Source organism: Mycteria americana, unplaced genomic scaffold, assembly GCF_035582795.1.
Source record: "Mycteria americana isolate JAX WOST 10 ecotype Jacksonville Zoo and Gardens unplaced genomic scaffold, USCA_MyAme_1.0 Scaffold_46, whole genome shotgun sequence".
Classification (NCBI taxonomy): Eukaryota; Metazoa; Chordata; class Aves; order Ciconiiformes; family Ciconiidae; genus Mycteria; species Mycteria americana.
In genome coordinates, this window is record NW_027445633.1 from 916,462 (window position 1) to 941,479 (window position 25,018).

The 25,018-nt window shown below is 54.6% G+C and overlaps 3 protein-coding genes across 3 annotated transcripts; 1 reads left to right on the plus strand and 2 right to left on the minus strand.

Annotated features, from left to right (window-relative positions):
• Positions 1-3,026: 3,026 nt before the first annotated feature.
• On the minus strand, positions 3,027-3,617 carry LOC142403891 (olfactory receptor 14J1-like). Its single transcript, XM_075490190.1, has one exon. The coding sequence runs from the start codon at positions 3,615-3,617 to the stop codon at positions 3,027-3,029; it is 591 nt and encodes a 196-aa protein (XP_075346305.1).
• A 9,581-nt stretch (positions 3,618-13,198) lies between these two features.
• On the plus strand, positions 13,199-14,158 carry LOC142403935 (olfactory receptor 14C36-like). Its single transcript, XM_075490240.1, has one exon. The coding sequence runs from the start codon at positions 13,199-13,201 to the stop codon at positions 14,156-14,158; it is 960 nt and encodes a 319-aa protein (XP_075346355.1).
• Positions 14,159-17,401: 3,243 nt separating this feature from the next.
• On the minus strand, positions 17,402-24,381 carry LOC142403892 (olfactory receptor 14J1-like). The gene is made up of 3 exons (XM_075490191.1): positions 23,417-24,381; positions 21,565-21,650; positions 17,402-17,427 (listed from the first exon to the last, which is right to left on the minus strand). Exons 1-3 carry the CDS (start codon positions 24,379-24,381, stop codon positions 17,402-17,404), a joined length of 1,077 nt encoding a protein of 358 aa, XP_075346306.1.
• Between the last annotated feature and the right edge of the window lie 637 nt (positions 24,382-25,018).

Consider the following 25,018-nt stretch of genomic DNA (forward strand, 5'->3'; position numbering starts at 1 on the left):
ACTTGTCACATGGGATTCTGGTACCAAGAGCCTGGGACCCCTTGTGTGAAAAGGCTTTGCTTCCCAGCAGAGGAGCGCTGGAGTGGATGGCAGGTGGCAAGACAATGATGAACGAGGTTCCCACAACGAGGGCAAAAGCTGCAGTCCCCAGGGCCAGAGAGAAACAGGCCTGGGCTGTGCAGCCCTGGCAGGAGAGGGGTTTGCTGTCCCAGGTGACTCTGCAGCACTGTGGGACCTGTGACAGAGGTAAAGCCGATCTCCAAGAAGAACAAGCTGCTGCTAAGAAAGTCCCTGTGGGACTTTCTATCCAGCCAGACTGTGGATATCATGCTGGGGGCCAGCCGGCTAGCTAGCAGCTCTGCAGAGAAGGACCCTGGGGTCCTGGAGGAGAACTACAGAATCACAGAATGATGTAATGGTTCACGTTGGAAGGCACCTCTGGAGGTCGTCTGGTCCAACCTCCCTGCTCAAGCAGGGCCACCTAGAGCCAGTTTTCCAAGACCGTGCCCAGATGGCTTTTAGTATCTCCAAGCATGGAGAGTCCACAAGCTGAGCATGAGCCAGCAATGCCCCCTCACGGCAAAGGCCAACAGCCTCCTGGGCTGCATTAGGAAAAGCATTGCTGACAGGTCGAGGGAGGTGATCCTTCCCCTCTTCTCAGCACTGGTGAGGTCACACCTGGAGCGCTGTGTCCAGTACTGGGCTTCCCAGGACAGAAAAGTTGTTAACCTACTAAAGCAAGTCCAGAAAAGGGCCACAAAGCTGCTTTAAGGGACTGGAGATTCTTTTGTAGGAGGAAAGTCTGAGACAGCTGGGACTGTTCAGCCTAGACAAGAAAAGGCTCGGGGGTGCTCTTATTAATGAGTGTAATACCTGATGGGATGGGGCAAAGAAGACAAGGGAGCCAAGCTCTTCTCAGTAGTTCCCAGTGGCAAGACAAGGGGTGATGGACACAGCCATACACTCATGAAATTCCATCTGAACACAAGAAAGCACTTTTTGCCCGTTAGGGTAGTCAAACACTGGAAGATGTTTCCCAGAGAAGGTGTGGAGTTTCCATCCATGACAATATTTGCCTTGACTGCAAATACTGTGGGATCCCGTGGAGAGGACTCGTGCTGGAGCAGAGAAAAAATGTAAGGAGGAAGGAGCGGCAGAAATGTTAGGTACTAACCATAACCCCCCATTCCCAATCCTCTCTGCTCCTCTCCAGGTTTGGAAGGGTAGAAGAATTGGGAATGGAGTAACTTGAGCCTGGGAAAAAGGGGAGTGGGGGTTGGGGAATGGTCTTTAATATTTTTGTCATAGTTTCTCACCTTCTAAATCTATTTTAATTGGCAATAAATTAAACTGATCTTCCGCAAGTCAACCCTTCTTTGCCCACAAAGAGAGGCTGAGAGCGCTGGGATATTGAGAAATCCCTGAGAGCCAAACAGTGGAGCAAGGACACAGGCCAGTTGGTGGCGTCTCAATCAATGGAGATTTTCAAAATTTGTTGAAGGAGGGCTGTGAGCACCTCACCTATCTGGAGCTGTCTGAGAACGGGCTTGGCTGGCAGCCCAGCTGTGGCAAAAGCAATGGGACGTAGTGTGTGATGAGTGTCAGAGTGAAAGTAGCTTCCTTGTTGTTGATAATGGCAGTGGAGTTGGGTATCCCTGAGCCCCAGAGGAGGCCAGAGGTGACCATGCAGCAAAGGTCACTCCTCGGGACTGGAGTGTATGGCCAGAGGTGGAAATGGCCGGGGTGTGGGACCAGCCTGGGACAGTCATTCTGGGACAGCTTCCTCTGGGTTCCTGGGTCCCCCAGGGAACATGGCACAGATTGGGCTCCTCTCTTCTGCACCTTTGATGCTTCCTTCACCATGACACCTGCTCCTGTACTGTGAGCACCCTGCTGTGTGCCCCCACCCTGCACACTCACACAGCTTAGCTCTACACTGGCGTTTTCCTCTCCTGGGCACTTTCTAACCAAGCCCAACCCCTCCTCCCAATTCCCCAATACAACACTCCAGGCTGGGCTGGCCCCATGGCAGTGCCCACCGCAGGGTGCTACAGAGCTCTGAGCACCCACAGCACAGCCCCAGCCCCTCTGAAGGGCACAGCAGCACTTGGGGGGCAGAGGAGGGTCAGCCTCCCCATCAGCCCCGGGGCTGGAGCACGAGGAGACAGAGGACAGTGTCTCCCTGTGTACCCTGGTCCTGTCCCCAAGAGATCCCTGTTGCCAACTGCTGGCAGCCCCTCTGTGCCAGACCCTCTCCCCAGCACAAGGCTCCTGCCCTGGGACACCTCTGACTGCTCCTGCTGCCCCAGTGACAGAGCAGCCTGTCCCAAGCTGCTGCATGCGGAAACAATTTTCTCTGTGTCATCAATGTCCCCCTGGAACTAGAGAGTTGTGCCTTTGCTCTTCTGCAGGGATCATCCATGCCTCTAGAGAGCCTTTCCCCAGGGGACTGTGTCTGTGCTGGCCTCATCGGATGCTTCTGCCCCCTTCCCATGCTCCCTGCAGGGCCCCAAGCTGGTGGTGCTGCTCTGCAGAGCCAGCAGGCTGTGGTGCATGGGAGCCATGGGGAGACAGTCCCAGGAAGGTCCCTGCTGATCATCACCATCTCCAGGGGCACCGGCACCCACAAGTGAACGCTCAGTCCAGGTCTCCTTCCCTAATTCATCATCCCATGCCCTCCTCCCCTTAGCCCATGGAGAACCCAAGCACAGCAGCATGGCCTCATGGGGGCAATTTCTTCAGACTGTTCCTGACCTCAGCTTTGGAAGAAGAGCCCAACCTGCAGACAGTGGCACTGAGAAAACCTCCTTTCATTAAAGAGATGTGACATGGGAGGGCAGCTGTGACATCGTGCCATACACATGTGCAAAGACCTCTGGGTCAGACAGAGTGGGTTCATGCCTCTGGAGACGCGGGAGGGATGCAGACATTCCTCGGCAAACATGATCATCACAGATAAAATACTCAAAGCAGAGGAGGTTTTCCAGATATATTGGAAATCACTTGTGAAGTGACATGTGAAGAGCTTATTGCTGCTGAAAGACTATGGATTGAATGAGCTTCTTCAGTGCATCTGTGAGCTCCTTGTTCCTCATGCCGTAGATGAGGGGGTTCACTGCTGGAGGAACCACTGAGTACAGAACAGCCACCAGCAGATCCAGGGATGGGGAGGAGAAGGAGGGGGGCTTCAGGTAGGCAAACATGCCAGTGCTGACGTATAGAGAGACTACGGCCAGGTGAGGCAGGCACGTGGAAAAGGCTTTGTGCCGTCCCTGCTGAGAGGGGATCCTCAGCGCAGCCCTGAAGATCTGCACATAGGACAGCACAATGAAAACAAAACACCCAAAAGCTAAACAACAAGTAACGACAGGAAGCCCGACTTCCCTGAGGTAGGATTTTGAGCAGGAGAGCTTGAGGATCTGGGGGATTTCACAGAAGAACTGGTCCAGGGCATTGCCCTTGCAGAGGGGTATGGAAAATGTATTGGCCATGTGAAGGAGAGAATTGAGAAAAGCACTGCCCCAGGCAGCTGCTGCCATGTGGACACAAGCTCTGCTGCCCAGGAGGGTCCCGTAGTGCAGGGGTTTGCAGATGGCAACGTAGCGGTCATAGGCCATGACAGTGAGAAGACAACACTCTGCTAATATCAAGAAGGTAAACAGAAAGACCTGTGCAGCACATCCCGAGTAGGAGATGGCCCTGGTGTCCCAGAGGGCATTGGCCATTGCTTTGGGGAAAGTGGTAGAGATGGAGCCCAGGTCAATGAGGGAGAGGTTGAGGAGGAAGAAGTACATGGGGGTGTGGAGGCGGTGGTCACAGGCTATGGCAGTGATGATGAGGCCGTTGCCCAGGAGGGCAGCCAGGTAGATGCCCAGGAAGAGCCAGAAGTGCAAGAGCTGCAGCTCCCGTGTGTCTGCAAATGCCAGGAGGAGGAATTCAGTGATGGAGCTGCTGTTGGACATGTGCTTCCTCTGGGTGTGGGGTTCTGTCCTTAGAGGAATAGTCAATGAACAGTTAGGGGAGACTTCTCTGAGGAAAATCAAAGTCTTTCTTCTAGACCTGCACAGTTATACACCCTTCCCCCCACACAATTCCTTCTCTAGGAGACCTTCCTTCAGCTCTGTGCCTGGAGCTCTGGGTGGTGCTGGTGAGTGTGCCCTGAGGAGAAGGGCCTCTGCCCACTGGCTGCTGAGGAGTCAGCCCTGCTCTGCGGCAGGGAGTTCATGGGAACAGTGTGGGCAGGGGCCAGACCTGGTGTTCAGCTGTGTCAGATGAAACTGCTCCTAATGCAGAAGGGCCTGTCAGCATCAGCACTGCCAGTGCTAAGGAACCAGTATGGCAGAAGGCACCTTGAGAGGTTTTAGGTGCAGAGTGAGGGGAGCTGGTCTGTCCTTCCGTCTTGTTCCGAGCTGCCCTGGGCTTGCACCTTCATGAGACAGAGGGTGATCACACTCTTACCTTACCCTGAAAAACAACCAGACACTACTGAGAGCAGAGGGACCCACCACAGACCACGCAATGTCTCACCCTTTCTCAAGGTCTCAGCACCCCACTTCTAGCCAAGGACACACAGGGCTCATTTCACCAACCCAGCAGCATTTCCTCGGTTGTAGTATCTCTGCACTTCTCCATGGGGCTTTCAGACAAAACAGAGGTGCTCTGCACAGGTCTGCATCCTGGAGGGCAGCTCACAGCTTGGAGGGACACCCCAGGGAGATAGCCAATTGTCCTCCTACTGCTGGCATCTCAGTAAGAGAAAATGGACTCTTTCCCCAGCCCCACAGGCTGCATTGCCCACAGCCCCACAGGTGAGAGGGAAGCTGGGACATCTGTTCCCATGGACACACCGGCATGAAGGGACCCACAAGATCAGTGTGGGACTCTGCAGCTGAAACTCCCATCCCCAGAGAGTCTGACATCCCCTTCGCCTCTTCTGCTGGTCTGCTGGACACAGAGGTGACTCCCAGCCTAGACCCCATGGCCGTGAGGGCTGAGGGCTGTGCTGGGTTGGAGAGGAGAGATGAAGGGGGTTGCTCGCGGAAGGCATCTGCAGTGCAGGGCTGGCCGGGAGGTGCCCATATCTCCCCTGCCACAGGCTTTCCATAAGCAGTTCCCTCCCTTCCTGCCCAGCTCTGCTGCCTGCAGCTGTCCCAGCTGGGAGCTGTTTCTCTGGCCCCATGTCTCTTCCCTGCCAGTGCTCACAGAGCCCAGCCCAGCCCCTGTGTGCCCGGCTCTGCCCTGCAGCCACGCTGTGTGTGCAGGGGCTACAGAAGAGGTCATACAAACCCTGAGGAACCTGTAAAGGTGCTGCTGGTGCTACCTGTAGGCTGGCAGGGGATGAAGGCACTTGCTGAGGCTCCTAGTACACCTCAGGGTGACAGTGTAGAAGCCTCCTCCCCTTCTCTAAGCTGCACGGCTGTGTTTCCATCCAACCCAGCTGAGCCAGAGAAAAGTGGAAGCACAGATTCAGGAAAGCACAGACTCAAGCAGGAAACCCCTGCCATGACCGTACTCATGAAAAGTCCCCTCAGAAATGCTCTGGGCATGATCTGGAGCTGTGAGCAGCCCTGACCCACGCAGCAGAAGGACCCTGCCCTGCCGGGGGTCCCTCCTTCCAGCCACAGCTTCTCCCCACAGCGCTGTGGGGAGCTCCCCGGGCAGGCTGAGTGCTGACCCTGGCAGGCGGCTGAATCCCTGCCCCAGCACGCAGCACCCTGGGGTGCAGGGACCCTGCTCTGAAGGACAGCCCTGGGCACCCCTGCCTGCACACCCAGCATCACACCCCTGCGGTCCTTCCTGGAAGAAGGCAGCCATCATGTCTTCTGCCTCTGAGTGCAGGGAATCCACATGACCATGTCCTCCTCCTCAACAGCAGAGAAGTTGTGAGAGCTCTCCTGAAAGATCCCAGAGGCTGTGGGATGTGCCACCTTTTGGAGATCTCGCCAGGAACTGCAGATGCATTGCCCTGCAGCCACAGACTTACCGTGTCGAGGGCTGTGAAGATTTCTCCCCCAGTGAGCTCTCAGCATCCTCCCAGCCCAGGCTGCCTTTAACCTCTCTCTGCCTCACTGCTCTCCCCTCGCTGCCTGCAGGCAGTGCCCTCAGCCCTGCTGCCCTTTGCAGAGGAGCTGCTCCTGGGCAGAGCTGTCTCTCTGCAGCGCTGCCCGCTTGCCAGGAGCTCCCTCCATGCCAGGAGCCCAGCCCAGCTCAGCAGCAGAGGACCAGCCCAAGGCAGCACTTTCTCTGCTCCCCCCTCCCCTCCACTCCCGGCTCCCTCGAGGTGTCCCGGGGTCTCCAGGGCTGACAACTACTGAAAGGCAGCAGGGTCACTCCTGGGGAACACAGCTGGAAGCAGACTGAAGTCATCACTGCCTGTCCCTCTCTAAACACTAGACGGGCTGAGTCCTGCAGCGGGAATTGCTCTGCCAGGGAGTGCGGATATGCAGGAGGTGCCAATGTTCCCCTCTGGAAACCCCTGTTCCTGTCCCATTGTCAGGCAGGGCACGTAGGCAGTGACAGGCAGGGCATCCTTTCCACCTGAGCAGGGCAGGGATTGAGCCAAGTCCAGGTAGGCATCTCAGCTCTCCTCAGTATTCCTGGAGGCCGGAGGGGGATTGGGCTTCTCCAGTACACCCCACAGACCCACAGAAGGTGGGATTCCACTTGCCTCAGCTCAGCTGCACAAAATCCCTGTGAGCTCCTTCTCTAAGCTGCCATGTCAATAGTGGAGACAGAGGCCAGGAGTGAGCTTGTCCAATGCAAACACCTGGTGACATTTGCGGTGCCAGAGGTGGTTCAGGACATGTGCAGGAGACTGCAAGCTCTAGTGGAGCAATTCTGAGAGACAGGGCAGCATCTGGGCACCATGTCTTGGAGGCTGGTGGGGAATCCCTTTGGCCAACTGCAATGATAGAAGATGATCACACTTAGGACAACCAAACCTGTACCTGCTGAGGATGTTTAGGGCAGCCGATAGAGGTATTCACCCAACAAAATGAAGTCATGTGCCACAGGGGGAGCTCAGTCTGCCTGTCTCTTCTCCATCAGTTGTATTTCCTGCATCTTCACTAAGCGGAACCGAAGGTTTACCATGGACATCCCTACATTGCCTACCCTGTTGCAGGGCAGCTGCTCAACCTAATGGCCAAATGCAGGCCTGTAGGGCTCCCTCAGATGCCAAAGCTGCCCAGCACAACTGCATGGTGCAGCTGGCTGGGCAGTGCAGGACCTACAGCACAGCTATCCCCATTCAGGGCTGGTCCATAACAGACACCCCAGGGCATCTCAGGTACATTTGGTGCGTGTGAGCAAGAGACTGAATGCCACCACTGCAGTGAGACAAGGTCTGTCCCATGTCTGTCCAGCAGCCGCAGGCAGTGCATCAATACGAGGCACGTCACAGCAGGGTCTCCGCTCGTGTGCCAACACTTCCAAATGCTGCTGATTCTTCTTACCCCCATCCTTTATTCACCCCCTTGATGATGCAATCCAGGAAGAGGTGAATGATTTTCACACTATGACCGGACAACAGGATGTCCTTAGCAAAGCATGTCTTCAGCAGCAACTTGTCCTTCCTGGAGGTCAGCTTCACCTCTACCACAGGCCCTCCAGGCTGCAGAGACACTGCAGACAGCAAAGTCCTCTCCTGCCAGGACTGCACAGTCCAAACATGGTTCTCTCTGGCACTGGGGAGCACAGGGTGTGCGCTCTTTATGGGCACATCATTTCATCCTTACATTGCCATCTGCCATCCACTCCAGCATGCCTCTGCTCTCAAGGAAAGGCTTTGCTTGCACAGGATCTTGGGCACCAGGTCTGTGATAAGGCTGAGGCTGGCCCTGGTGGCACCAAGCTGAGGTGCTGCAGCCCAAATGTGCACCAATGGCCTCAGCCTGGAGCACAGACAGGAGCGGCTGGAGCCCCGTGTGCTGTCACAGAGCTGTGACATTGATATAATACCTGCTGAGGTGTGGTGGGACAGGTCAGGAACCTTGAGGTGCTGCAATGGATGGATAGAGGCTCTTCAGAAAAGACAGGTGGGGAAGATCAGGAGGGGGAGGCCCTCAGTGTGAGGGAGCTGCCTGGGTGTATGGAGGTCCTCTATGGGATGGGCAGCAGATTGGGTGAGCTTTTGTGGGGGAGGGTCACAGGAGAGACCAGGCAGGGAGACATGCTGGTGGGAAATAAGTACCTGGAGTCAGGTGAGGAAGAGGACAAAGTCTTATTGAAGCAATTTGAGGAAGGCCAGTTCAAAGACCCCACACCACCCTTAGGGACTTTAATTGCCCTGACCTCATGGGAAGGGGAAACTGCAGGGTGCAAAGAGTCCCAGAGGTTTCTGCAGGTTCCTGGGACCAGCTTCTTAGCACAGCTGCCATGTGTGCCCACATAGGTGATGCTCACCTGGATCTGGTAATTTCTGTAATGGTGCCCTCCCACCAAAGGGTGGGATATCACCAACCCCAGGGTCAAGCTGGCTGTGACTTTGTGGATCTGAAACCTGAAATCCTCCAAAAACAGAGATCACAGAGAGTCTCTTCATTTCCTACAGCATCATTCAGGCTGGAAGGGACCTTGGGATGTATCTCGACCAACCTCCTGCTCCAAGCAGTTTTCGTCTCTCCTCCGAATAGCTCTCCCCATCCCATGCTAGCCGACTTGCCGTTGCCATGCAAATCGCGCCTCATCTCTCCACAGTGTTTGAGGCATTAACTCTTTCAGTCTCTCACACATACTCCCCACGGGGCCCTGAGCTGGCGGTGCTGCTCTGTAGAGCGAGGGGGCTGTGGTGCCCTGGGGCCATGGGGTGACCCTGCAGTGGCCATGCTGGCAATGGTGAGAAGCAGACCCAGCCAGACAGGGATCGCTGCTGCTGAGCCCCTTTCCATCTCCCACTTCCCAGCTGGCCTATGGCCAAGGAAGGTGCTTAGGAGGATCATGAGACATTTCCATATGACGTTTCCTCAGCCACCTCCAGTGTCTCCTAAAGAGCCTGTACATCACAGTCCCCAAAGCTGTGCTACCTGTCCCACCACGTCAGCACAGTGGTTCCCTCAGAAGCTCTGTCATGGACTAAGGGGCTCCCGATCCTCCTGGCTGTGTCCCAGGCTGAGGGCATTGGTGCACATTTGGGTTGCAGCAGCTCAGCAAAGTCTTCTCGTGTACAAAACTGGAACCAAGCACCCAGGACCCCACGTATGCAAAGGCTTTGCTTCAGAGCAAAGACATGCTGGGAAGGATGGCAGGTGGCAACGTAAGGATGAAATGAGATGCTCGTGAAGACAACAATCCCTGCAGTCCCCAAGGCCAGAGGAAAACAGGCCTGGGCCATGCCAGCCTTGCAAGAGAGCAGTTTGCTGCCTGAGGGGACTCTGCAGCACCTTGTGCCAATCTCCAGGAACACAAGGGACCCCTGAGAAAGTCCCTGGGTGAGGTAAGGCTGCAATCCGGCCAGACTGTGGACATCAGTGGTGTGGGGTTTTCTTCATATGGTCACGGGGAGAGGTGGGTAGAGGACAGGGGAGAAGAGAACTGTCAGGGGTTGAGAGTATAGGGCCATGAGTGGAGACCCTGGTGTGATGTGCCTCCCAATCTTGCAGCAGCCCTGGGTGTAGACGAGATGGACCTTGCCTCCTTGCCGGGGTGTTGGCATTCCGGTGCTAGTAAAAAGGCACCGGACCCCTTTGGGAGGCCCTGGTGTGTCTGCCCAGCCCCCACTCCAGTGGGACATGGCTTTCCTGGAGGTCCTGTGCCATATTTGCCAGCCACATGCAGTTGCGCTGGGCACCCCAGGCACCTGGCATGGCACCAGAGGCCTTTCTTATGCCCTTAGAAAGAGCCTTGCAATGATATCGGTGCCTGCAATGCAGGGATGTGCCCGTGCCTGAGTTTTGTAGTAAGCTGAGCTCTAGTGAGTGCAGTGGAGGGAGCCCAGAGAGAGCCCTGACCCTCCTTCTGCTGCACTCCTCCTTTTGGCCAGCTGGTAGGCCAGCAGCTGCCATGGACATGTGAGTCTAAGAGACGTTCAGATGCCCTAACCATTGGGTGTAACCTGAGGTGACCAAGGGACCCTCCCTCCCAGCCCCCCAGCTCATGCTCAGGCAGGTGGGGGTGTCCCATGGATGCTCCATCAGCGCTTGCAGACACGGCCACAAGTCCTGGACCACCCCTGGCACCTCAGATGCCACCAGGTGTTGGTGTGTGAGCAGCTGACTGCCACCCTCCATCCCCATGGATCACAGAGGGAGCTCAGGGCAGGGGCTGCTCTGCAGGCACCTATTTTGTGCACGCTGAGCTGAAGCAAGAGGAATCTCAGCTCCTGTGGGGTGCATGGGGAAGAGCTGAACCCCACTGCAGTCTCTGGGCTCCTCACCAGAGAGGAAATACCTGATGGACTCAGCTGAACCCCTGCCCTGCACGGTGGGGAAATGATCCCTGCCTGTCACTGCCACGGTGTCCTGCCTGGCAAGGGGACAGGGGTAGGGGTCAAGGGAGACAAATATTGAAACTCTTTGTAGACCCCCACGGTGTGTTAGGGCAAATCCCACTTCTAAACTCTGTCTCTCCAGTGTTCAGAGAGGGACAGTCAGTGATTGCTTCAGTTAGCGTCTGCCTACGCTCCCCAGGAGAGACCCTGCTGCCCTTCAGGAGACGTCAGCCCTTGGAGCCCCAGGGACACGTGGAGAGAGCCCAGAGGGGGCAGAGAAAGTGCTGCCTTGGGCTGGTCCTCTGCTGCTGAGCTGGGCTGGGCTCCTGGCATGGAGGGAGCTCCTGGCAAGCGGGCAGTGCTGCAGAGAGACAGCTCTGCCCAGGAGCAGCTCCTCTGCAAAGGGCAGCAGGGCTGAGGGCACTGCCTGCAGGCAGCGAGGGGAGAGCAGTGAGGCAGAGAGAGGTTAAAGGCAGCCTGGGCTTGGAGGATGCTGAGAGCTCACTGCGGGAGAAATCTTCACAGCCCCTGACAGTGTAAGTGTGTGGCTACAGGGCAATGCAGCGGCAGTTGCTGGAGGGATCTCCTAAAGCTGGCACATCCCACAGCCCATGGGATCTGTAAGTACAATTCTCACAGTTTCTCTAGTGCAGAGGATAAGGACGTCTTCTGGAGCAGGGCTTCCGTGCCGCACCGTCAGAGGGACAGGGCATGATGTGTCTCTGGGTGCAGTGCAATGCAGAGGCTTCCTGGAGCAGCCTCCTAAAGCAGGCATAGCCCATGTCTAAGAAGATCTGGCAGGAAGGCTCTCGAGGTTCCTTCGGTGTTGAGGAGGACGTGCTTCAGAGCAGGGCTTCCGTGCCGCACCGTCAGAGGGACAGGGCATGACCGCTGCCTTCTCCCAGGAACAACCGCCGGGGTGTGAAGCCGGGTGTGCAGGCAGGGGTGCCCAGGGCTGTCCTTCCGAGCAGGGTCCCTGTGCCCCTGGGTGCTGTGTGCCACGGCAGGGAGTCTGCTGCCTGCCAGGGTCAGCACTCAGCCTGCCCGGGGAGCTCCCCATGGCTCTGCAGGGAGAGGCTGTGGGTGGAAGGAGCCACCCCCGTCAGGGCAGGGTCCTTCTGCTGTCCCAAGGGTGCTGCATGGGTCAGGGCTGCTCATAGCTCCACATCATCCCCAGGATATTTCCCAGGGGACTTTTCAAGAAGCGTGTCAAGGCAGGGGCTACCTTGTGTAAAGGTGTTTCCAGTTTCCTGCTGTGCTGGTGGTGCTGATGAGGAATGGTGATGGTTCTTTCAGTTTTGGACGAATGACCGAGACTCCTACAGCGTTACAGTGAGTTATCAATAGGTTCCCACGAACCTGATAGAGTCCCTTCACCCATTCCTTTGCCTACAGAAAGCACCAATGTCACCTTTATGGTGTCTTCAGGGTTCATATGAGGTGCTCCTTAGGACTTGCCAACACACAGATGGCCCTGGCCAGTGCCCTGCTGCCAGGAGGAGTCTGCAACACAGAGCTGAAGCACCCAGTGTGTGGGATGGGCTCTGTGAGCACTGGCAGGGAGGAGACATGGGGACAGAGAAACGGCTCCTGGCAGGGACAGCTCCAGGCAGCAGAGACAGGGGCAGGGACTGAGAGGAAAGTGCTGACAGCAAAGGCTGAGGGGGATCTGGGCACCTCCCTGCCAGCCCTTCAGTGAGCATGCCTTTTCCCCAGTCAAGGCGCCCTGGGCTCTTCTCCCACCCAGCAGAGCCTCTGCCCTCAAGGTCAGGGCTTCCAGGGCAGGAGTTGCCTCCTCTGCAGCAGAGGAGACTCTCCCGAGTGCCTGTCTGTCCGTCCTGGCCCTGCTTCCCTTGGCACAAGCACTGGGGCATTTCTCTTGGTTTCCCCACCCCTCCCTGGTGCTGCTGCTCTTGTTTTCAGGCTCTCTGGGAAAGGGGGTTTCAGCTGCAGCTCAGCAGCTGATCCTGCAGGTCCTGCCATGCTCATGTTTCCGTGGGTGCAAGGCGGCTCTGTGGGGCACTGGGCAAAGCAGTCCATGGCATGGGGATAAGGCTGACTGCCCGTTAAGGACACCCCATTTTTAGGGCATCCAGAAGAGCAGAGCTCTTCCCTGGGGAGGGGAGGGTGGAGATCATCTGCCCTTTCAGGCTGGATTCAGCTGTTCCCAGCAGAATCCAATTTCCTTTCAGGGGAACATCTGAGTGTGATCACCATCCAGACCAAAGAGGTGAGAGCCAAGGACAGCTGGGAGCAAGACTGATGGACAGACCAGCTCTCCTCCATCTGCACTAAGGGTCTGTCCTTCTGCCTCTCAGGACTCTCAGTGTAGCACTTGTGGTGTAGCAGAAATGCCAAGGATTTCTGCCTTCAGAAAACACTCCCCAGATGTGAGAGGGGCAACAGGAGCAAAATAAACAAAACAAAAGCCCTGCACCTTGCTTCTGCATTTGGGTGAATTGGGAAGGACAATGCTGAAAAGCTCTTTGAAGCCATGAGTAACTTGACCCTGAGATCACTCCTGGTTCCTGTTTAGCTGTGGCTGCACAGCAGGACTGATTCCTCCACAGAAGAGTCCCCTGCTCCCCACTACACCCCAACCCAGCACAGACCAGAGCTCAAGCCAGGGAGCTGCACGAAGGCCTTCCTGGAAAGACAGAGGCCACGAGGGCTGTTTCTCTGAGACATGGAATAGGTTTCACTCAGAGAAGTCTCTCCTCACTTGTCACTGCCTTTTCCTCCTTCACCAGGCCCTTTGCACAGAGTAAGCACATGTCCAACAGCAGCTCCGTCACCCAGTTCCTCCTCCTGGCATTTGCAGACACGCAGGACCTGCAGCTCTTGCACTTCTGGCTCTTCCTGGGCATCTACCTGGCTGCCCTCCTGGGCAACGGCCTCATCATCACCACCGTAGCCTGCGACCACCGCCTCCACACACCCATGTACTTCTTCCTCCTCAACCTCTCTGTTCTTGACCTGGGCTCCATCTCCACCACTGTCCCCAGATCCATGGCCAATTCCTTGTGGAATACCAGGACCATATCCTATGCAGGATGTGCTGCCCAGGTCTTTCTCTTTCCCTTCTTGATGTCAGCAGAGTTTTATCTGCTCACTGTTATGGCCTATGACCGCTACATTGCCATCTGCAAACCCCTGCACTACGGGACCCTCCTGGGCAGCAGAGCTTGTGTCCACATGGCAGCAGCTGCCTGGGGCAGTGGGTTTCTCACTGCTGTGCTGCACACGGCCAATACACTGACAATCCCCCTCTGCCACGGCAATGCCCTGGACCAGTTCTTCTGTGAAGTTCCCCAGATCCTCAAGCTCTCCTGCTCACACTCCTACATCAGGGAAGTTGGGCTTATTGTGATTAGTTCCTGTTTAGTGTTGGGATGTTTTGTTTTCATTGTTCTGTCCTATTTGCATATCTTCAGGGCTGTGCTGAGGATCCCCTCTCAGCATCGTCAGCACAAAGCCTTTTCCACGTGCCTCCCTCACCTGGCCGTGGTCTCCCTGTTTATCAGCACTGCCATGTTTGCCTGCCTGAAGCCCCCTTCCATCTCCTCCCCATCCCTGGATCTGCTGGTTGCAGTTCTGTACTCGGTGGTGCCTCCAGCAATGAACCCCCTCATCTACAGCATGAGGAACCAGGAGCTGAAGGACTCCATTAGGAAGGTGATTTCATGGCTGTTTGTCAATGTTGATAAACTTCCCAGCATTCTCCACAAATGACATCTAGTGTATCCCAATGCAGGCCTGTACTTTGTTTATGGTTTTATCCTTCCTTTTTTCATAGCAGTACCTTTATTGATATTTATGGTTATTATGTTCATACATAATCATTTGTGTTCAGCTCACTCTCCTGAGAAATGAACCCGTCTCTCTGTCCCTCTCCCCTGAAACCTGGATAAATATTTTCTAACACTCTTTCAGAGCTGACCCTCTCATAGCATCTCTGTAATAAAATGACACCTCCCCCATGCAGTTCCTCAAGGTTTGGCTGTTCTTCCACAGCTGATGTCAACAACAGGCCCAGGAATTTCACTGCAAAAGGGCCTAAGTAAAAAGCTCGTTGTCACATTTGTAGCTGTTAGAGAACAAGGGTTGGATTGAGGACACGTGGTGTTGTCTATTGACAGTGGAGATGTTGAACAGTCACCGAGATGCTATCATACTGCGCTGTCCCAGTGCGTGACAGGGCAGAGGACATCCTCCAGGAGAGGAATCTGGAGCTGCCTGGAGAGCCCGCGACATACGCATGGACCGCGGGTGCCTGGGGTGGTCACTGCCTGGAGCCCCACAAAGTGAGAGATTGCCCAAGGTGGAGTCAACCCAAGGGAAAGCACTAAATCCAGGTGTCTGCAAGGAAACAAAGATGGACACGGCCAACCCTACACAGACCAGCTCCAACAGGCAACAGCACCTTTACAGCCACCACACCACCAGCAGCACCTGCACAGCCACGAGCAGCACAGCTGGCCCCATCCCGTTCCCCCTCTCAGGCTGACCTGGTGTGAAGGCTGCACGAGTGCTCCGTACATTCCTAGCAGAACTGACCTGCAGGATTACACACCCCCGCGGTCCCTCCAGTGTGGGCCTGGGCTTTGGGTCTGCCCACACTCAGAGATACTACCCGCTTGGCAGTTCCAGCCCTGGGTCTCTCCAGACCCTGGTGTCCTCGTCCTCCTTGCCAGCCCCACTTAGAACTGACCAGCACAGCACGTACATACATTCACGCCCAAACACACACACAACAGTGAGCCCACTCACACAGCAAACAGCCAGGAGCAGAGTTTCATAAAGGGTGTAGTTTAACCCTGGTAGGCAGCTCAGCACCACACAGCTGCTCACTCGCTGCCCAACAGCACAGTGGGGGAGAGGATCGGAAGGGTAAAAGTGAGACAACTCGTGGGTCGGGATAAAGACAGTTTAACAGGGACGGCAAAAGCTGTGTGTGCAAGCAAAGGAAAATAAGGAATTCATTCACTGCTTCCCATCGGCAGGCAGGTGTTCAGCCATTTCTGGGCAAGCAGGGCTTCATGACATGTAACGGTGACTTGGGAAGAGAAATCCCATAAATCTGAACGATCCCTCTTTCCTCCTTCTTCCCCCAGCTTTTATTCCTGAGCGTGACATGCTATGGTATGGGATATCCCTTTCGTCAGTTGGGGTCAGCTGTCCCAGCTGTGTCCCCTCCCAACTCCTTGTGCACCCCCAGCCTACTCGCTGGCGGGGCAGCGTGAGAAGCAGAAAAGGCCTTGGTGCTGTGCAAGCACTGCTCAGCAATGACTAAAACACTGGTGTGTTATCAACACTGTTTTCATCACAAATCTAAAACGTAGCCCCATTCCACTTGCTGTGGAGATCATTAACTCTACCCCAACTGAAACCAGTATCATAAGCAGGAGACACCACGGTCACCAGGCAGAGGGTTTGGCCAGACCGGCACTGACCAGCCACCTCCCCATGGGCAGCTGGCCCCTTGCAGCCCCCTCTTGCCCCCTCTTCCACAGGCTGCTGCTTCCACGATCCACCTTGCTCCTTCCCTTTCTCTGCCCCAGTCTCCTCCCCAATTCAGAACCCTCAGCAATTGTTCCCCAATGGTCTCAGGTTTTCTGCATTTGTACCCAAATGTGATAGTTTGGATACCATTGCCTATATCCTCTGGGACTTCAGTGGCATCACTGATGGCTTCCCCAGGCACTGATGGCCTTGGAAAATTTCACTGCCCAGAAGGTCCCCAATGTTCTCCTCTGCACTGTTTGTCCACTCCTCATGACTGCAGCCACCTGCGAGACCCAGCCAGGACACACGGTGCTGCCCATACTTCTGGTCCCTTCTCATGCTCTTCTCTGTCACATCCTGCAGGTTCTCATGCCACCTCCCATAGCTTCCCATGGCATGTACAGGTGGCTTCACCCCAGGGCAGGGCCTCACCAGGGGCCCAGTCATCTGTCTGCAGCTGTCCCATCTGGTGTCCTTGATGACCTCATGATGCCTGCCTGCTCCTGGCCAATCACATTGCTGTCATGAGGTGACCTCACAAGCAACAGCCCAACCACGTTGGCTTTGCCTACCTCTACCCCTCTCCACCGCCTGAGCTGTCATCTGTGTCGCTTTTGGATTTGTGATGCACTTGATGATGTCACAGTATCGGCCTGCCTGCCGCAAGTCAGTCCGGTTACTGCAGTAGAAATGGCGTCTCAGTCACCTCCCAGCCATGTCACCTTCACCGTCCTCTGCATCCCCCCTCTCCCAAGCTCTCAGCACTGCTGGGTGGGCTTTCCGACACTCCAGGCGACATCACTGCGCCTGCCTCAGCACCTGGCCACTTGGGTTCTTTCCAAAGAAGTGACTTCAAAATCCACCTCCCAGCTACGCTGCCTCTCCTTGCATCATCCGTTTCCAGCAACAGGAGCAGCCTCCCAGCCAACCTCCCAGAACCCTTCCCCTTTGCCTGCCTCTCCTCTCCCCTCTACAGCGCTGTCGTTTCTGCTGGGCAGGCAGCAACGTGCTCCCCACGGGGACTGCAGAGCCCTGGTGGGACAGCTCGAGTGGTGGGAGGGCAGCCATGGACGGCAAGGGCTCCTCAGGAAGGCAGGCAGGTGTGTGAGGAGGTGGAGCTGAGCTCTGGGCAAAGGGGAGGCTGGCGTGCACAGAGCCTTGCCGTGGAGGAAGCCTCATGGTCACAGGTCCTCAGTTACATGGCAAGTTGAACCACCCCCCAGTCTGCTGGCAGGGCACCAGGTCTGGGCACAAGTAACCCAGGAGATGCCTGGGGGGTGTGGAAGAGCGCATCTTGACACATTAGACACTCAATGAGCTGACGAGGGCTGGTCTCTTCCTGACAGACAAGGTGGCTCTGGCTGGGGATGGGAAGGATGAGGGCAGCCATTCTGCAGTGACCATGAGTTGGTGGAGAAGTAGGACACCTAGCAGGATGAGAGTGCAGGACTGCAGGAGAGCTGATTTCAGTTAGCTGAGGATCTGCTTGGAGTGTCCTGGAGGACAAAGGGGCTGTGAGTCCCCCCTGGATCTTCAGGGACAACATCCTCAAAGCCCAGGAAGAAGCCTGTCTGAAGTGCAGGGAGTGGAGCAGGGCCCACAAGAGGTCAGCGTGGATGAAGAGGGACCCCCTGACTTAGGAGGTCAAACTGCAGAAGGAAGAGCAGGGAGGCTGGAGGGGACCAGGCTGCCCAGGAGGCAGACAGACACCTGGCCTGGGGGTGCAGGGATGGAGCCAGCAGAGCCAAAGCTCAGCGGTGGCTGGAAGTGGCCATGCATGGGGAGGGCCCCCAGAAGGGCTTCTCTGAATGTGTTGTCAGCACAAGGAAGGCAGCTGAGGGAAACCTGGTGCCAGTGCCCCGTGGGGCAGGGGACGGAGTGACAAAGACAGTATAGAGACAGTAATGCCTGGGAACAAAGATGCTTCCTTTGAGAGTGCTGGTAGGAAATGTATTTTGCTGAGTAACTGGACACACCTACACATTTTTCTATACATTGACCTATACATAAATACAGTTTTTTCCATATACTCACATACGAAGACAGATAACACAGATTTGATGAGATTGGTGCAAATTAGTCCATCCAGAAAGAGGAGAACGTTTCCCTGAAGCTTTGTACCTTGCTTTCCTTCATAAGGCAAGAGTGGTCAACACCTCCGAGCATGACTCTGTGCCAAGAGTTAGGGGTGGCATGGACAGTCCAGGGCAGGGAGTGTTTTGGGGCCCTGGGCTCTGTGCAAAGACACAGAAATTATCTTTCTTAATGCTGTACGCCTCAGTATGATGGAAGTGCTGAGAATATGTTACAAAAATGAAGCAACAAAGAAATAGAATGCAAGATGTAGAGTGAAGGAAAAGTCCTGTTGCAACTTTAAGCTTCAAACACCGTTGATGTTGTTCTCCTCCTGGCTTTGTTTTCTCTTGTTTTCATGTACTGATCTCTGGGGGATTTGTGTACTGCCTTTGTTTGCAAAGGGAAGCGATCATAAAATTGGGGTGGGATGCAGTAACAGGGACAGGGGCGCGTGGTGCCAGTGGAGGTGCGCCGGGACCCTCTGCCCAGGCTCCAGCTGCAGCTTCCGAGGGGCTCTCGTCTCCAGCAGGTCCTCTGTGACAGCTGCCCGTCCCAGGCACCTACTGCAGAGACACCGGGTCCTCAGAGCTGGCACTGGACACTGATGGTCAGACAGCGGAGCTCTGCCTGAAAACCTGAGGAATTTTTACACGTGTTTACAAGTATAAGCGTGACCTCATCAGCTGAAACAACTGAATACTTTTAATAAAATGTCGGTGTTTTCCCATGAGATCAAAATGCCGGGTTTTCAGGATGTGCATTAATAGCAAGAGGAGCACTACTGACCTGCCTCTATAGTTGCATGGTCAGTACTCTGTCTATTCGGCCATGCATTTAACCTCCCTCATCTTTCACATATTCCACCTGTCCTAACTAAATTGACCAGGTCTGAAGTCACCTTTCCAGCAGCCCATCTGCACAGAAACACTGGCAATTGCTCTCTAGCTTTGCCTTCCCCTTACTCTTTGGTCATTCAGGCACCCCTCAACAATCCAGTAGCTGCTTTGAGCTTCAGGGAGTTAAAAGCCTGCCTATCTTTCAGTAGTCTGTCTAGTTCTGTCTAAAGAGCCAACTCTTTAATTGTGTTTAGTTTATAATGTCCTTTCTGTCTAAAACATTTCTTGCGTGATTATGCCTTGTGGGAGGTGAACCACATGGGTGGCAGCTTGTACTTGGCATACACTTGAGTGTGTTTGATTTGAATGGTGAATCTTAATCAGTTTTCATTTTTGTTCAAAACTAAGAAAATCCCTTTGCCTTTGTGCAGCCAGGTCTCTAAGGAAAGCGGTGGGAGCTGGAACGAAGGAGCTGTACCGTCCAGCTGCAGACTGCAGAGAAGTCTGATGTAAGGAAAAGGGACACAAGTCCCAGGTGGCTGATGAGAGACATGATGGGGTTGGGGATGTGAGGAGCAAGGTTGTCCATACTGTGTCAGACCTCAAGGGACAGCTTCTCCTACCAGTGCAGACCTCCTTAGGAGAGACCCTGGATGAATATCAAACAGAGAATGCTCCTATTGTCTCTTCTCTAAAATGAAAATTAATAAAATACACCCTTTAAAATAAAAGATCATGTTTATTAGAAGTTCTTGGAAATCTTTCTCCATCAGTGCACTAGGAAACCTCTCTAATTAACTGTACAAGACTAGAAGAAAATGACAAGAAGGCGCACAGCTCATTAGGGCTTGCTTTATTTTAATGAGCCCCATGGGGCATTTGGTGCTGAGTCCTGGAACCTCAGGTACTGAGAGGAGATTGCACAAACCTCTCAAAGAGTCAACACCAAAAGCCAAACCCAAAGTACCTTGAAGCATTAATGAGCCCCACTGAGGGCCATTACTGACAAAGCCTCCCCAGGGACTCGTTAGAGCAGACAACTGGAGGCCATGATGACAGGTAGGCAAAGGCACTGTGCAGGCAGGTGAGGTGCTGAGAAAACCCTGGCTTTGTTCTATGAAGCAGAAAGGCCAAGCTCTGACCCCCAGCCCCGGGGAAGGCAGCTCCTGTCCTTCACACAGTGCTCAGGGCTCTTCCTGGGGCAGTGGGATGTGGGGTGTGTGGTGCTGAGGGAAGGACAACGCTATGACAGTTCCCAGCCCTGCTGCGGGTGTGCAAGGAGGCAGTGAGGCCCCAGTGCCTCAGGACAACGTCTCTCCTCATAGGTCTTGGTAGCAGAGACAGTTGCCATACCAAAGAGGACAAAGCCTTGGGTTCTCTTGGTGACTTCCAGCCTTGCCAGCGCTCTTTGCCATCTCCACCACAGGTTGTCCTACGCTGTCCCACAGCTGCTTCTTTTGCCCTGCAGGCTGGAGACACCCATCTTGCTTCCTCACTTTGCTCTCACCCCGACATTTCCATACATTCACTGAAATCTGTCCACCCTCACACTCTGTTGCTTGAAACACAAAGAGATGGACTGATCTCCTACTCCTTCTGGAGGACTTCATGTACCACAGCACTACCCTTTGAGTGACATTTCTTCCTCCTCGTGCCCAATCTCCACCTTCCAAGCTGCACTGTGTGGCAGTCTTTCTCTCTCCTGCTGTTTCCTGCCTCCAAGGAGAGCTCCACCATCTGGGAAACAGCCCTTCAAGCAGGCATCCCAACCCATCAACCTTCTGCTGGCCTGTCACCTGACCACACACAAGTAACCTCACCATCATCTCCCAAGGCTGCTAGCCTTTCAGCTTCTCGGATAGACACGACCAAGCTGTGTGCCTGCTGCTGTCCCATCGTGTACTCAGGCAGGAGAGACAGGACAACCAAAATGTAAGCCCCCTTCCTGGAGCGAGCCTAGGTCCTTCGGCAGAGGGGATCTCCCAGTCAATGTGCCAACCAGGTGCCTTCTGCTGGCCTGCCAGAGACCCTGGCAGATGTGAGCTTAAAAGCACATAACCCCGCCATGAGTCAAGGGCTGAGCTATCAGCTGTTTCAGCAAGAAGTGACCTCACAGTCCCTTTCCCAGGCACATTCCTGCTGTTGGCCTATCACCTCCAGAGGCAGAAGTGACCTCACAGCCCCTTCACAGCCATTGGCTTCCTACTGGATTATGAGTTCCCGAGACATAAGTGACCACGTGATACCGTACCAAACCATCACCCTCCTTGTGGCCCACTACCTGAGCAGATAAAAGTAAGCTTGTTCCATCACATTTATCTCACAGATTTCGTACCAACTCTTTGAGTGGAGAAACTTCGTCAGAAGAACTGCTCTATTTATATTGGTGCACGTTATGTCTCTACTTCTGCCTCTGTTTTTCCTTCTTCCTCTGTCTGTTCTGTCTTCAGAAAGCTCTCCAAGGAAAAGATTCATTGAATCATAGAATAACTCCAGTTGGAAGAGACCCCTGAACATCATCCTGTCCGGCTGTCCTGCTCAAGGCAGCGTTAACCAGATGAGGTCGCTCAAGGGCCCTGCCCAATTTGGCATCATCCACAAAGGAGCTGGAAAGGCACTCCGTCACATTGTACAGGCAGTTAATGGAGACATTCAGCAGTGTTGGCCCAAGTGCTTGCCCTGAGGGATACCAATGTTAAGTGGCCGCCAGGAGGACTCTACCACTGGTGACATTTGGGCTTGATCCACCAGCCAACTTCCCACCCACTGCATCATCCATTCCTTCAGCCCAGATATCACCAATCTGGCTGTAAAGAGGCTACGGCAGACCATGACATAAACCTTGCTAGGGTTCAGGTACAAAACATCCCCTTCTTTCCCCAACCCATACAGCTTCTGCAATCCCTTTCTTGTCCTACAAGTACCTGGAAATGGCTGCAGGAGTATTTGGCCCATCACCTCTCAGGAACTGAAGTGAGGTTGACCAGCCTGTAATTCTCCCAATCCTCCTTCTTGCCCTTCTTGAAGAAAGGTTTGATGTCTGCCTTTTGCAAGGACCCCAGAACCTCTCTGACTGCTCTGACACATTTGAGGGCACAATCCAGAAAGGGTGACGTGAGCAGACAGGAGCATTTGCAATGAGCCGTTCCAAGGCAGGTGAGATGAATCTCACTGGGACAGTGGGGTTTGTTCCTGGAGTCACACACAGAAATGGCAGGGCCCTGTCAGGTGTCCACATCTCAGATGGCCTCATGCACTCCTCATGCACACAGGGGTGTTCAGAGGCACGAGTCCTTCCCTTGCACATGCGGAGGCAGTGCACTGCAGCAGGCACGGTGACTCTCTGGCCTCCTCTTGCCTCTCCCAGAGGCTGGGAGGCACCTCAGCCCTGCGGTGTATCGCCCTGCTCTGCACCTGCCTGAGATGCCCCATGGTGTGAGGAATGGACACAGGGACCTCGGTTGACAGAAGCACATCCCAGTGCTGCATTCAGGTGGTTGGTTTCCCAGGGGATGTTACTCTCAAAGGGAAGTGATCTCGAGGCACTGTCTGTCCCACTGGCCTTCATGGCACATCTAGGAATGGCTGATGGCATTTGTGCTCACTCGGGTTCACCTCCCCACACGCACACGATGTGCATGCTTAAGTCTCCTCTGAACAATGCAAACATGGACTTCTGACCTAGTCATTTGGTGTCCCTCCGTGGACGGACAAACAACCTCTCCGGGCTGGGGTGAGAGGCCAGTGCTGGGAATGGTGGTTGCAAGGGGCTGTCTGTGAGGATTGTCCTGGGGCAGCTTGCCCAGGGTGTCCAGCAAACAAGGTCACAGACCAGCCCCTGCTCTGCTGGTCCTTCAAGTCTGTCCCTGGAGGCCTGGCTGTGCAAGGGACACTGCTGCGTGCCCCCACCCTGCACACTCACACACTTTAGCTGTTCACTGGTGTTTCCCTCAACAGGGCACTTTGTTGAGCTTCTTCTTGACAGCAACTTTGAAAGAAGACCTAAGCCTTCAGGCACTGCACTCAGGAGATCACCTTTCATGATGGAAACACTTTTATGGATGCCAGCTCTGTCCCAGAGGTGCCCATGACCTGTCCTTGCCGGTGATCACAGGACTGACATGCAGCAGGAATGTGACCAAGCTGCCATAGTGCTCAGGCCTTACGCCAATGCAAGGGATCAGAAAGAGAGTGTGGAAGTGAAAAGAGAGCAGCTCTGCACAGGCCAAGCGCTGCTGCTCCCTGGCCGTGCAGCTGAGCCAGGACTCTTTTCCCCTCCACTTCTGCACACAAGTACTGCCCTGCAGCTCCAGAGAAGGTCTTGGAGGAAGGATCTCAGACAAACAATTTGCTGCAGGGACCTTTGTGTGGTTAAATAGAGAGAGAGTCTCGGTTCTCATTTACACAATCTCTGGATCACACAGGAAACGTAGATACTGACACATAAGTGGCATGAATAATGACATTTCTTTGTGGACAACATCATCACCAGTAAAATAAAAGCAAAAAAATGCCTCCCAAAACAACAGCAACAACAACTCCAGAAGACAGGCTGGGTCTGTAATGATGTTACATTATGAGTGACACGCAGAAGATGAACAAGTTTATTGCTTCTGAAAAGCACCCAGTCATCAGTTTCCACACTGCATCCTTGAGCTCCTTGTTTCTCATGCTGTAGATGAGGGGGTTCACTGCTGGAGGCACCACCGAGTACAGAACAGCCATCACCAGGTCCAGGGATGGGGAGGAGATGGAAGGGGGCTTCAGGTAGGCGAATATGACAGTGCTGATAAACAGGGAGACCACGGCCAGGTGAGGGAGGCACGTGGAAAAGGCTTTGTGCCGTCCCTGCTCAGAGGGGATCCTCAGCACGGCCCTGAAGATCTGCACATAGGAGAAAAAAATGAAAACAAAACAACCAAATGCTAAACAGAGAGAAACCATGAGAAGCACAATTTCCCTGAGGTTGGCGTGTGTGCAGGAGAGCTTGAGGATCTGGGGGATTTCACAGAAGAACTGGTCCAGGGCATTGCCTTGGCAGAGGGGTATGGAAAATGTATTGGCCATGTGCAGCACAGCATTGAGAAACCCACTGCCCCAGGCAGCTGCTGCCATGTGGACACAAGCTCTGCTGCCCAGGAGGGTCCCGTAGTGCAGGGGTTTGCAGATGGCAACGTGGTGGTCATAGGCCATCACGGTGAGGAGAAAAAACTCTGCTGACATCAAGAAGATGAAGAAAAAGACCTGGGCAGCACATCCTGCATAGGAGATGTCCCTGGTGACCCACAGGGAATTCGCCATGGATTTGGGGACAGTGGTGGAGATGGAGCCCAGGTCGAGGAGGGAGAGGTTGAGGAGGAAGAAGTACATGGGGCTGTGGAGGCGGTGGTCACAGGCTATGGCAGTGACGATGAGGCCGTTGCCCAGGAGGGCAGCCAGGTAGATGCCCAGGAAGAGCCAGAAGTGCAAGAGCTGCAGCTCCCGTGTGTCTGCAAATGCCAGGAGGAGGAACTGGGTGATGGAGCTGCCATTAGACATCTGCTGCCTCTGGGTGAGGAGTACTGAACAAGGAGGAAAGGACAGTGATAAGTTAGGGGAGACCTCTCTGAGGGAAACCAAAGCCATTTCCATACTACGCACTCCCTGCCCCTTCTCCAGTTCTATGAGACCTTCATTCAGCTCTGTGGCTGGAGCTCTGGGTGGTGCTGGCTGAGTGTGCCAGGAGGAGCAGGACCTCTGCCCGCTGGCTGCCATGGAGCCAGCCCTGCTCTGCAGCAGTGGGTTCATGGGAATGGTGTGGGCAGTCCTGGTGGTTGAATTTGTCACATAAAACTGCTCCCAATGCAAAAGGGCTTGTCAGTACCTGCACTCCCATTGCTAAGAAACCGCAATCGCAAAAGTGTTTGAGAGAGAGAGGGGTTTTCACAGCTCTCTCCCATCTCAGCTGCAGGTTTTCTTGGATTTCAGAAACCCTCATAATTTCTGCTGCACTCAGGGAGAGCAAAGGGAGCCCTGCGAGGCCAGAGGATTGCCTGTGGGTTAGTGCAGAGTGAGGGGAGCTGCTCTGTCCCTCTGTCTTGTTCCCAGCTGCCCTCTGCTTGTCCCTTTCTGAGACAGAGGGTAATCACACTCACATGTTAACCTCAAAAGACACCAGGCACTGCTGAGAGCAGAG